This window comes from Anopheles bellator, chromosome 1 (genome assembly GCF_943735745.2).
Source record: "Anopheles bellator chromosome 1, idAnoBellAS_SP24_06.2, whole genome shotgun sequence".
Taxonomy (NCBI): domain Eukaryota; kingdom Metazoa; phylum Arthropoda; class Insecta; order Diptera; family Culicidae; genus Anopheles; species Anopheles bellator.
In genome coordinates this window covers 53,748,498-53,761,602 of record NC_071285.1, presented here as the reverse complement: position 1 = coordinate 53,761,602, position 13,105 = coordinate 53,748,498, and the positions used below count along the sequence as shown (strand labels likewise).

The 13,105-nt window shown below is 48.9% G+C and overlaps 2 protein-coding genes across 2 annotated transcripts; one reads left to right on the top strand and one right to left on the bottom strand.

Moving 5' to 3' along the window:
* Positions 1 to 4,284: 4,284 nt before the first annotated feature.
* Positions 4,285 to 7,495, bottom strand: LOC131214295 (D-glucuronyl C5-epimerase B). The gene is made up of 4 exons (XM_058208679.1): positions 7,451 to 7,495; positions 6,581 to 6,731; positions 5,069 to 6,511; positions 4,285 to 4,999 (listed from the first exon to the last, which is right to left on the bottom strand). Exons 1-4 carry the CDS (start codon positions 7,493 to 7,495, stop codon positions 4,848 to 4,850), a joined length of 1,791 nt encoding a protein of 596 aa, XP_058064662.1. The 3' UTR covers positions 4,285 to 4,847.
* Positions 7,496 to 9,065: 1,570 nt separating this feature from the next.
* On the top strand, positions 9,066 to 12,955 carry LOC131214192 (uncharacterized). The gene is made up of 2 exons (XM_058208575.1): positions 9,066 to 9,246; positions 9,302 to 12,955. Exons 1-2 carry the CDS (start codon positions 9,066 to 9,068, stop codon positions 12,397 to 12,399), a joined length of 3,279 nt encoding a protein of 1,092 aa, XP_058064558.1. The 3' UTR covers positions 12,400 to 12,955.
* Positions 12,956 to 13,105: the final 150 nt, after the last annotated feature.

Below are 13,105 nucleotides of genomic sequence, written 5' to 3'. Positions count from 1 at the left end.
CAACACGGCATCGAAACGATTAACATTGGCGTGTACCGATGATTATGTGCGATTATCGTTTCGGTGCATTCGGGAGCCAGCATGACGCGCCTATCAAAGATAATGACCCCCTTGTCGCCGATTGAAGGTTAAAGTACGTATCTTTCGTCATACCGTCGAATTCGATAGTCCAAATATAGATATCTGTTTGCGTTGGCTCTACGGCAAACCATAGCCCTATTGACGGACCGTAATGAGCTGACAAGCATATCCACCAAAGCGTCACACCCAAATAGGATCTACCGACCTGTCGATCCGATCAACCCACATCTTCATCAGGGGATAACACTTTCTCTTTCCAGACTTACGCCCACTTCCGGCAGACGATCGTCAGTGTGGCGTACATCCTATGGGCCTCAGGGTGCCCAACCGAACTGGTTGTGGCCCACTCAACGATCCCGTAAACAGAATCTCCCCAATGTGTAGCGGATTACGGTTGTGTCACGTGGTCCATTCTTCAATCATTTATCTTCGGACCAAATGCTCACTACCTGCCGTCCGGTCTGCGGGTAAAATGTCCGCCACAACTCCTTCGCACGAGGGTTGACCACCGTGGGACGTACTCGAGTGTGCAGGGCGCGCTGTTAGTAAAAGTGCACCAGGCAATCACCGTCGAGCGTAATCACCATTTCTATGCAAAACATGAGTGCACCAAGATGGCGGCATCGGTCGCCGGTGGACGATAATTTATTTCCCACTCGAAGGGAAAGGTTTCTGGTGGTGAGTTTTTTTTCCCTCTCCTATCCCACGACCATCCAGCGACAGGTTGTGGAGATCGGGCCAGCTTACGGGCGACCTACCATCGCCCAGTTTTCCAATCCACAACCACGCAACTCTGCTCGCTACAACAATAATACGCGCTGGCGTTCGACTTTATTTCAGCCTGTGTCGAAACACACTTCTTGGAAAAGGATTTTTAAAGGCTCCGCAGGCCCCGGACACAGTGTGGGCATCCGGCGCCGCCCGGCGTGTTAAAGTAATGCTTTGGAAAATTATTGCACAACCGGTGCCCAGGTAATGTGCGCCAGGTTGTATTCCTCTGCCAGACTGCTCAGCATAAAAGACCCATAAAAATTCAAATCCTCGGTTGAGAGGCGTCGGTTCCCGTTTTTTCTATGTCGCGTTTGATTTGAGTGCAGCGTATACGTGAGGTTGGTGTGTGGAGACGTTGGGGTGATAATTTGAGAGCCCACAGCCCATCGTCTCGAAAGGCTTCGGTTCGACACCAAAACAAGGGTTAGCCATAAATGCGTGCCTCACTATCGTCGATGTCCATCTTTCGTACGTGCTCAACATACGTAGCGATAAATATAAATTATGTTTATCCATTTGTTATTGGTTTATTGATAGGTTTGATTCGTATCATACCGTACTTTAGAGTCTTGTGCAGCATGACGCATATCGTATTACAATGTTCACTTGTTCATCGTTTCGTTTGTGATGTCATAATCAGTATTATGTACTGTGTATTAGCAGGGTGAGCTTCCTTCCAGTGCCCATTATGATATGATATTATTGACATTGCTTCGTGTACCGTGTGCGCTGAAGGAAAGTGAAATACTCTTTTGCATCAGAGATTTGGATATTTCATTCGTTGCTCAAAAGGTACTGCCAACGGAGAAGTGAACTGCAAAAAGGTCCTACGAAGAATGCGTTCTACTTTAGATTATACAGGAATTGCTGAGCGATCATTTAACGAAGTGATTTGAAGTCGGTGAGGAGCTAAAAGACTCCCACAGTTCGTTCTATGTTTCGACAGTTCGTACCTTGGTTTTGTTCCCTAAAGTAATTGCTGCTGCTCCGGATTTTGGGTTATAGTAAACATGGTTACAACAACAACAGAGCACGAAATACAAAGTAATAGTGTTGTTGTTTTGCAATACTCCAACGATGCAAACAAACGAAATCCTCTTTCGGGAGCGTGTCAGGTTTGGTTCTGTTTGCCGTCGTTTTGGGTGCCAGGTTTTGTTTGCTCTCTTGGATACGCCGATAGTTGACGCGTTTACTAGTCTTTTGCTTTCATTTGTAATTACCTACAAATTTGTACATTTCAAAACTATTATCATCGTACAGTAGTATGGTTGATAGTTGCTATTCTTTATGCAAGTGACGCTTTCGCGGTGTTCTACGCTCTGGAATTTTAAAACGATGATATCCTAGCATATGCCGTTTTTCTCTACCATTCACTAGCTATTGATAATTTGTAGGTTTCCGTAGGATTGGTTGTCGTGGCACGTGGCTGGTTGGGCCACGGTGAACTACTTCTCTGACGTAAGTCTATTGGTAGGAGGAGCTGAATTAAACTTAAACTATCCGGAGTCGGTTTCCGCTTTCCCGCTTCGCCAACGATCGCACAACGAGCTAAACCAATGTTTTTACATTCTTCAATGGAATACGCTGATGCCAACTCTGAACCATCCTCACGTTATTGTCGAGAGAGTTATTACATTACAAAAACACACACACACACATTCTAACAGCCTTCGTCCATCCTAGTCAGGTATGATGGTATTATTGAGTGCTGCATACGGCTGACGATCAACCGGAAAACACATTTGCTGCCTGATTTCCGCCGATAACATCGTGCAATCATTGTTTGGAAAGTTCTAACTTAATTAAGTTCATTTGGACTACGAAAAGCCACCTGGCGTTAAGTTACCAATGTTAGCTATTTAGTTTGTTACAATTCCACCTATCCTTTCTACATGCCCGGGCTCATTGCTATTTATGATAATGTTCACTTTTCAGTTTAACTGAGGCCAATCGTAACTATGCAATAACTAGGAATGGATTAACAGCGTGAAATATAAACAAAATGTAAGCTTCCGGTTTTTTGTTCTTGTTAATTAAATATTCGACACGAAATCGTTCAAATTTTTTGCCCCCTACACCGATAGCGAACCAGCAGAAAGGTACACACTAATAATCGATTTTTGGATCATCGGATCAGCAGTCTTGTAGATTTGTTATTAGTTGTACAAACTTAATCGTTCTAAGTTCGTTCGTGCGTGCATTCTAAGTGATGTTCGCTTCGGTGTCTCGTGGTTGCACCTTAATAACTATACCCTGCAAAGCAAGACCCAATCAAATGCAACGGTGCGATAATTTTCTGTGTCTGCTTGTGACATGTACCGGCTTTGTGTATTAAAATCGAATACCAACGTAGAATACCATTGTGGATTAAAGCAATTATAAACATAAAAAGGATCAAACGATCCCAACGTAATTGAGGACTATTTTTAAAACGATTTGTGGCCTCATTCAGCCTATCTTTCGGCAACTATAAAACAAAAACATAAAAAAGTAATGCATAAGTAATGCATAACTTAACAACTATGAGGTACTGATTGATAAACTATACAAACACATTATAGAAAACGAGTTGAGGTGCGAATATGTGCAGAAGAAAGAATAATTCGCGGTCACTCCACCGAACTCTAGTCGAACATTCCATTCTCATCGTTGCACTTTTAACAGTACTTTTGATATCGTTTTACTACCAATTATCGTAAATCTTTGTGGATGTGTGTGCACACTAAACTTTTAGACAAACTTCCTTCCTTCCGATTGCTGTGTTTGCCATTGTGCTACACTCGCTACTAGTCCTGTAACAATAGATTGAACGTGAAATCGCCCAGTGTCCTCACTATCTCGCTCAAATAGGTTGTGTATCCAGTATAAGCTCTCTAAATGTTGGGTTTTGTAGTAGTTTTGTTTCTAATTGTGTTCTACCGATTGGTGATCCCTACACACCCGGTTCGTTTGTGCATAGTTAAGATCAAGAAAGGTTGAGTGGTAACGGAACTACGAGACCGCTGCAAACGCTTTGGAGTTCAAACCATCGCGTTCGATGAGTTGCTTCGCAACAGTGGTCAGAAGAAGCCGTAACATCATAAATTATGAACTCTCACCCACTGAGTCATTGGCATGACCGTTCGTGTGTGCAACCAGGGTGCACTCCGTCGTAAGTACGTTTTAGGGAAAGCATAATACATTGCGCCTAATAAGGATATTTGGATCGATTTTTACAACCTTCATTACAGCCTCGCCCTAAAAAAACGCTATCCCTGTGGTACTTCTTGTGACTTTATGATTATTGTGTGATGGTGCCTTATCTAGAGTGGTGGCCACGGGCGTGCTGTGCACACTGTCGTCGTACAAAAGTTGAAAGCATCTAGGAAAGGTTTCTTTCCACGGGCACCCCACAGCTTGTGATCCTTGGGGTTCCACGTCGGCAGACAGGAAAGAAGTGTGCAGCGAGTCGTTCACTCTTTCGATCGAAAGGCGCTCTACAAGTTCTAGCCAGTAAAATTGGAAAGAACGGGTTACATATTTACAACACCACTTACGCTAAAGGTACCGATAATATCACGAGTAAGTGATCTCTTCCGTTTGCCAATACTTTAGAAAGATGATACTGCTCACCGACTGGGCACAAGGAGATCGGATATCGCGAACAGCGATCACCGCCAGCCAACCCGTCACCGCGTCATACGAATGCCAAACGGGTGCTGCAAGTTCCATCACTACTAGGTATACTACTATTACTGCTAATACTACCACTTCAACCATCAGTTCTTCTGTCCTAATTCGTTCTTTCTTTGCCGTCCTTTGACTCGGTTCTACGCTGATGACTCTACAGTGCCCGCGAGCTAACGATCCTAGGTTTATGTTTCCCATATGTGTTTTTTCGACATTGTGTAAGGCATTCAAAATGGAAGTGGAGAAGATTATAGGTCTAGGAATGGGAAACCCCAGTGAAAAGTGGTTCCAAATCGTTCCCGTTTCACGCTTGTCCGCGCCGGGTTTTAATTGTGCTGAGCGCGTTTACCTATCATGTAGTTTTTCCACCGTTCAGCCGTCTGGATGATCAGCGGATCAGGGTCGATGGTAGCCAACAGTAGCAGTTGATTGACGTGCGTTGCGTGATAGTCCCATCGGGCTAAGTTTGGTGCAATTCCTAAAACGAGCACCAACACATCGTGACCACAGGCGGTAATAAACGATGATCACTATCTACACTACTTACCGAGCGTAAAGTGGCGCAAATCGTAGCTCGTGCCCGATCCGGTATCGTACAGGAGCAACATCTTCTTCAGACTCGTCATGCCTTGCTCAAACAGCATCGCAGCTTCGTTCGATTGGTTTGCTGGTGCGGTCGAATTCAAATCGTACAGTCCCAGTAGCGAGTAGATGAAGCCATTCAGCACGAAGGAGTGCGGTGTCGTTGGGTACTCCTCGTACCAGGCGTACTTCCCCAGAAAAGTTGCCAGCACCCCGCCCTGGTAGGACGGTATCCGAAAGAGCTTTAACCCGTCGAGAGCCGCCCGCAGAAAGCGTTGGTCACCCCGCGAATGGTAGTAAGCGCGGGCCAGTAGCGAAATGGCGTGGCCCTGAGCCATTGCGGAGTACCATCCGCGCGCCAGCTCACCGAACCCAGAGCCCAATTTTCTTCGCACTGGAATAGGCCATCCACCGCTGCTCGGATCCTGGTGCCGTATCAACCACTCGGCCGCATCATAAAAATGTGCAATATGTTCACTCGTCGAAAGAGTCAAATTATCGATACTACCGTTGCCGAGTAACGACACTTCCACCACCTTTAACTCAGTGCGCCGCATCTTGCGCCGCTTGTCCGTGGTCACGTACTGTGGCAAACCCTTCTGCAGATCCACAAACAGATCACGTGTCAAACGCTTCCACGCTCCGGTACTGTTTAGACCGATGCCGTAGTAAATGTTCTCATCCTGCACACCGATCAGGAGATCGGCAAGAATGTAGTACACGTGGTACAGCTTCTGTGTTTCCCGGTTCTGCAGCGTCACGCAAAGGGTTGAGTTCGGTTTCAGCAGCACGTCTACGCTCAGTACCAAATCCAGCACATGATCCATCGGCAGGACGAGCGCAGTATCGAAAGACTTGCCGGTTGAGAATGTCAACACCATGTTCGCTCCCGTCAATCGTCCTAACGCCCTCGCGACGATCGGATCGATCGTTCTATTCAGCGAGCTACCTTTCGGTATGATCCAGGCGGCCATTTCACGATCCCCATCCTCGACCACCTTGCGGCGTGGTTCTGGTTCGGTCAGGTTTTTACTGTAGTGCGAGAGTCCAAACTGGGCAATTTGCGTGGCGTAACAGTAACCCTGGCTTTCCCACTGCGTCGAAATCGGGACGCCCTCGAGTGCACTGATGCACTTTACGCGATCGCGCATCTCCACGTTGTAGTTTTCGAAGTACATGAAGATACCACGGGGATCGTAGCCTCCCTTGGGATAGTTAACTTTGCCGTAGCTATGCGTCCAATCGAACCTACGGCTACCATCGACCACGTTCAGTGACCCGTACACGTCAAAGTACTTCTGCAGGAACGAAAAGGGCAGATACACTTCATCGCCCTCCTTGCGACACCCGATCGCGTACTCCTGATTAATGATACAATCGATTTCCTCCGTCTGCTCGAAGAGATCCCCTGTGGAAAGAAGCAATTCCTTTGAGTGATGGCTGATTAAGAAAGCGAACCACAACTAAAACTTACCACTACCGTCTCCATGGTGCTGTGGCCACTTTGGTACCAGCCCGTGACCAACGCCACAGTACGCCCAAAGGGCGAACGTTATCAGTGTCACCGCCACGCAGAGACTCAGCAGAAACTTTGGGTTTAGCCGCATAATGATAAGAAAGAATCGGGTCTGAAAAGAGGAGCGAAATTGCGATGTAAGTGAAAATGTGCCCGAAACAGTTTTGTCCAACAAAGAAAGGTAGCAGCAGCAGCTAGCCTGCTACCTAGCGGCAGGAATGTGGCCAACGCAGCTTGGGAACAATACGTCACAATCTTGATTGCATCTATTTATCATACACTCCTCTCAATCGTCCATCAATAACCTCCTTGCCAACCTCCTGCGGCCGTGCTCAAATAGGCGTGCAATTTCCGTTTCGGCATGGTCAATAACCATAAATCATACACGAACCACTTTGATACACTGATCGATAACTAGCGAAGGGGGCTGAAACGCGAGCCCAAGTCATAGGAGTGAATTTGAATTTACTTTTAGATTTACACCCCACCGGCAAATGTAAGGAAGGAAAAGGTTAGAAAATTCCAAAGGGAGGCAATTCTTTGCAATCAATGCGAATCCGTCGAAGCAGCCAAGAGCCGTAAGTATTTGTATTGAATGAACAAATATTGTAGTCAATAAAGAATCGAAAAATATCTCCCAAGCTCATCAGGTTGAAAACATTTTTCCGGATTTGAAACATTTTTCTTTTGACATCAAGGGACTCGTCCTGTTCGAGAAAATGGCGCTCTCTTCTGCTAACTTGAAATAAAAATTGAAAATTATAAATGTAACGCGTTTATGTTATCAATCAATCGACGAAACGAAAAGATGTGCCACTTCCTGCCGGATACCTTCTGATCTGCGGATGCGCCAATGCCGTTTTTTAACGCAGTCATCGACTCGGATGATTGTTGCGGGACACGTTCGGACGCAGGACAAAACAGGGAAACACACACAAACTTCAGCACTCACGGTTTGCCTGCCGGAATGGTCAAGCACGGCACTAGGTGATCATTACTTATGCGTTCTAGGTTTACTGTAGCGTTCCGTTCGGTTTTAGCACCTTTTCACCATCGGTCACCATGGTCGCTAGGCAATCGTCGCACGGTTACTGTGGTTCCAGCGTTCATGCTTAGAGGTGGCACAGTTTGCTTGGCCCCCTTCGTTCAATTCGTGTCGGCAGCTGACCATATGACGGGAACCATCGCGGTTTAACCTGCTTTATGCGGTCGCTTCTCACACACTACTTATGTTGTTGATTCGTGCGCTACCACCCACCAGCAGGCTCTTTTGGGAACAGTGCTACAATGCTCACCGACCTCACATCCCACACGGCTGCCGATTGCGAACTGCGGACCAATAGCGTTTTCGCACTTCCGAAAATGAGGACGTACCGTGCGAGGGTGCTATATTTTCCGCCACTTGTCTCGCTGACACACAACAACGCACTGTGACGGGTGCGTGCGTGTGTGCAGTTGAACACGGCATGCAAAATGTCCTTCGTATCCTGCCCAGGTGTTTCTGGCCAAACCCGCACTCCTTGACGTTTGCTGCGTGTTGACTTTTTTCGGCCTTTCGTGTGTATGTTTTGGTGCGTCGATCGATCGCAGCGAAAGAGCAATAGGAGCGAAGACTGGAGAAGGCGGGGAGGGCGAGCAAGGCCGTCAGAGTTGACAGCTCCGAATCAAAACAAAGCGACTTGGAACGCTCGCAGAATCGATGAAACCGGTTTGCTCGCGAAAATTTAAAAAAATCTACAATGTATTTTGTGTGGAAAATATATGGCTTCATCGCATCATTTATGTTTTTGCTTAAGGTGTTTGAAATCGATCGTATTTGAAGCACAAATTCGACTTATTTTCATTGTTTACCAGGAAAACTGACGAAGATCGAATCGTAGTAGGCAGAAAAGTGTTGTCGTCCCTTTCCTTCTACCTTCGATGAAGTCGTGCACACTCTTCTCACATTGCATCTCACTCTGGCAAAGGCGCGGGGAAGCTTTTCATCGACGCAGCTGTCAGAAGGCGACGCGTAAGGAGTGTGTGCAATCCATTTTCGGGAGTGTAAATCACTAGGACACTGAAGGCAATAGGCAAGGAAGTGTATTTCGGGTGCGTCGCAAACAAAAGAAGAAAAACGGATACCGTTTTTTCGCCAAAAAGGGTGCAGCAGTTCGCGAACGCAATCGGGGCGGTACCGTGGCTGGGCCGTGTGCAGGTGACGATCTATTGCGTGTTGCGTGTCATTTGCGTATGAGGCAGACTCCTCGGCAAATAGGGCTGCTGGAGGAACACAAAGTGTAAACAATTAGCAAACCATAGGGGGAATTTTCTTGCCATTACGGGCCGCGAACTTTGGTAGTGCCGTGGACGAAGAGTTTTCGCCCGAGGAGCGCCGCTGAAGCGCAACACAATCTCCATCCCTCTTTCCCCGTTACTTTCCCACAATCCGGAATCTCCCGCAGCCATGGCTGCTCACAACCTGAACGATGAAAAGCCACGCTCGGCGGACGTGTTCTTCGATACTTCGCTTCGCTTCGACATGATGCCTCTTTCCGCGACGGTTAAGCAGGCCCTAGCGCGGAATAATTTCATACACCCTTCGCCGATACAGGCCCGTGCCATTCCGCTGGCGCGGTGTGATTTCGGTAAGTGGGGATAAAGAGGGAGAAGTGGACACAAGCTCATCGTCTCCTTTTGCAGATCTTCTAGTGCAGGCAAAAGCGGGAACAGGCAAAACGCTCGTCTTCGCAGTGACTATCGTGGAATCGCACCTGTCGGAAGTCGGCTTTCCACAATCACTCACAATCGCACCGACACGCGAAATCGCTGTTCAAATCGAGGGTGTACTGAACCGGATCGGGGCCGATGTGCCAAACTTTAAGGCCCGCAGCTTCATAGGCGGCATGGAGATCAGTGTCGATCGGAAAAATCTCCAGAATTGTTCGGCAGTCGTGGGCACTCCGGGTCGGCTGCTGCACCTCATCAAAAGCAATGTGCTCAACACGTCCCACATCCGGACGCTCGTTCTGGACGAAGCGGACACACTGCTCGACATACGCAAGGATATCAACAGTATCGTGGCGGCGCTGCCCGAGAAGCGGCAAACGCTCGTTTGCAGCGCCACGTTCTACAACAACCGCGACCGGGAGCTGTTGCGCTACATGAACGAGAAGTTTATCGGCGTCACGCCAAAGCGGGAGGTTCCGATGCTGTACGGTATCAAGCAATTCGTGCGTGAACTTCCGGAAGAGAGCGACAATGTGAAGGATCTGTTGGCGAAAGTGGCCTCGATGGGGCAGCTCTTTCGGCAGATCGTTTTCACGCAAGCCGTGGTGTTTGCAAACACGACCGCCAAAGCTGAAACGTACTGCAACTACCTGCGGAAGGGCGGTTGGCCTGCGGACATGATCAACGGTGGGATGGAGCAGCGTTCGCGTCTGAAAGCGATGGATGATTTCCGTGCGCTACGGGCCCGAGTTCTGGTGGCCACGAACGTGATCGCACGCGGTATCGATGTGGAAGCCGTCAATTTGGTGGTGAACGCAGAAGTACCGAAGGACCACGCGACCTACCTGCACCGAATCGGGCGGGCGGGACGCTTCGGTACGAACGGAATCGCGGTCACGTTGGTGTCCGGCGTGAAAGATATGGAACGTTTCAGGCGCATACTACACGATATCGGCGGGAACGAGATGTTCGTGTACCGCATGCCTAGCCAGGACACGATGGAACACATTTGGCAATTTGCGACGTACGGAGACCGGTACGAGAAGCTGTTCGCCTCACAGATGGAACAGGAAATTCGTGATCGCGATGCGGATCAATTGTTTTTAAAAGCAATGAAAATGCTGGACGCTACCCATGAGGTGGCGGCCGTGGTGGGTGAAAAGATCGCGAATGCACCTTCGGCGGTTCAACGGGTAAACAACAATGAAGACACGAAGCTGGACGATAGTTTGGAAAAGTCGACTTCCGACGAAGAAACGGTGGTCGAGGTGAGCGCAACTGAGGGCAAAGAAACAACGGTCGTGAACGGAAAGCGAAACGGGCACACCGGAGAGATGAACGGTAACGTATCTGGGCCCAGCTGTGCTTTGGACGATATGACCGTGTCGATGGGAAAATTAAGCTTAGAGCGGCCCCAACCCGGGGGCACTGGGACCGGTGCTACTAAACTCGATTCACTTAACGGCAATCGGAAGGCAAATGGCAAAGCTGACGAATCATTGGACACGGAGCCGGCTAATGGTGCGACGGACAATGACGATGATGATGATGATGATTCATCGTCGGCACCTTCACCCAAGCCAGGACCTTCGAGAAATGGCATAAAAGTGTCCACAGTGTGCCCATCCACTGAAGTAAACAACGGTCTAATGCTCGCAGTTCCGACAATCACTTCTCCGGAAACGATCGTTTTGGGACTAGAACAGCTGGCGGTGAATGAGTTTGCAGCAGATTCGGACGGGGAGAGCAGCAGCTCGTCGCTCAGCACCAATGTCACCGAAAAGGTGGAGGTCGGTTCGGACTTCAATGCACCGCTGGCCCGTCTCAATCAGATCCCTGATCCGCGTGCCGTCCGCCAGATGCGCTCGGTCGACTGTTCCGACCTCGAGCACAGCTCCGACAGTGAATCGAACGTGAACGAGTGTCCCGCGTTCGAGTCGAACAACGACGCTCTGTTTGCGAAAATTATGGAGCAGAAGGAACTGAGCGTGGAGCAGCAGGAACACCAGGTACAGCTTCACTCCATCGACGGTTGCAGCCTCGAGGTGCACGACGACACGATCAGTGACCGGGAGCTGTCGAGGAAGGGATCCGTGCCGGATGTGGTTCCGTCGGGCATTTCGCTCGATCCTTCGCGACTGCACAATCGTACAACAGCCGAGGAGCACGCCGAGATTCTCCTGGGCCACGAACGACGATCGGTGGCCGAACTGGAGCTGGAAGGCGAAGAGATCGAACTGAATTCGAACACCTGCGGCTCGAATCGGGGTTCACTGTTTGAGGAAGAAGAAGAGGACGACGTAGAGGATGTGATACAGGCGAAGATTCCAAAACGGATTCGCTTCCAGCAACAGGATTCGCTTGAGCTGAACTCGAACACGGTTGGTTCGAACGTAGGCTCGACCCCCGAACCACCGGAGATGCTCGATCAACCACTGCTGCCACTACCGATACCGATCGAGGCAGTTCCGAACGATGAACCGCACGATGACATGGACGATGCAAGCTCATACTCATCCGAGTATGACAGTGATGGGTCGAATTCGTCCTTCTTCGATGATGTCGATCGCATTTCGGTAACGTCGGCCAAATCGACACCGAAAGAAACGGCCAACGAGCTGATGGGCGGTGGTGGTGGCGCCGCCGGCACGTCGGCAGCACTCGTAACCGCAGGTAGTTTGGAGCAAATTGTGGCCTCCAACTCGGTTTCGGTTGCACCGTCGCCGTTGTTTGTGGGTACGGCCGGTGGAGCAGTTGGTGGCACAGGACCAACACCGGGACCCGCAACGGTCCCCATCGCTCCGGTGATCGTTGGTGGTGCCCCGCTGGAGGAAGAAATAAGTGGTCCACAGTTTGTGCAAATGGAAAGCGGAGGGCCGTTCCCGGCGCACTCATCACACATCGTCCGACAACGGGCACGAACACCCGTTAGCCCGGATGCCCAAGCAACTGCCGCCTACCATCGAACGTACGCCCTGTGGAGCAATCAGTACTGGAATCAGCTGACCCAGATCAACGACTACGTCCGCTTTGCCAGTTACACACGGCGCAATACTTACCGAAGTCCGTGAAGCTCGCACAGGGGACCGCAGCGGGGAGGGAACTAACGTGGGGAAGCAACCGATCATTCGATCGTCGCCATTGCTGTTTAGCTTTCGCATCCCGGTAGGCAGGGCGAAACGGGGCAAAAATTCAGCAAATTTTAAACTTGTGATTCTGAACGAAGCAAAGCATGCGGTGGTGGTGGACACAATGGTGCGCTATTTAACGGTTAACTAAGATGCACATTAGAATTCGCCTATTTAACTAACCTTCAACGCTGAAGTAGCAACACAAATACACACGTATAAATATATAAACATACACGCCTGCGAGTGTGTGCGCCTCGCGGAGCTGCCCGCAGATTCGGATTCGGATGCGGATTCGCATTCTCTTAAGCAAAGATGATAGGGTTTAAGCAGAGCAAGGCTCCGAGGGGTATTCCCGTTTTCACATTATACTGTACAATTATTTTTCAGAAATGTAAACGTGTTTTTTTATCGTTAATGAAAAAAGTGTAAAGCGCAGCGGCAAAGCTAATTAATAATGTGTAACGGCCTGTACCGCGCGAAATAAACCAATGTGTAAACTAAATCCAAAAGAAACGCTTCTCATTCCTCGCGATTCGTTGGTCATCATCTTGTCAGTTGTAGGAGAAAAGAGAAACAGCAGCCCAAAAATCGTTTTGTTGATCGAATAAGAATATATGATTAAAATTTGTATATTGGTCCTAGTCTA

What these genes read in the sequence shown, in the direction of transcription:
- LOC131214295 (XM_058208679.1), bottom strand. Translation starts at nt 7,495, where the DNA reads ATGACTGCGTTAAAAAACGGCATTGGCGCATCCGCAGATCAGAAG. An exon ending in GCGCATCCGCAGATCAGAAG is followed by an intron (nt 6,732 to 7,450) that starts GTATCCGGCAGG and finishes TCCTCTTTTCAG; the next exon opens with ACCCGATTCTTTCTTATCAT. An exon ending in TTTGCGCCACTTTACGCTCG is followed by an intron (nt 5,000 to 5,068) that starts GTAAGTAGTGTA and finishes TGCTCGTTTTAG; the next exon opens with GAATTGCACCAAACTTAGCC.
- LOC131214192 (XM_058208575.1), top strand. Translation starts at nt 9,066, where the DNA reads ATGGCTGCTCACAACCTGAACGATGAAAAGCCACGCTCGGCGGACGTG. An exon ending in GCTGGCGCGGTGTGATTTCG is followed by an intron (nt 9,247 to 9,301) that starts GTAAGTGGGGAT and finishes CTCCTTTTGCAG; the next exon opens with ATCTTCTAGTGCAGGCAAAA.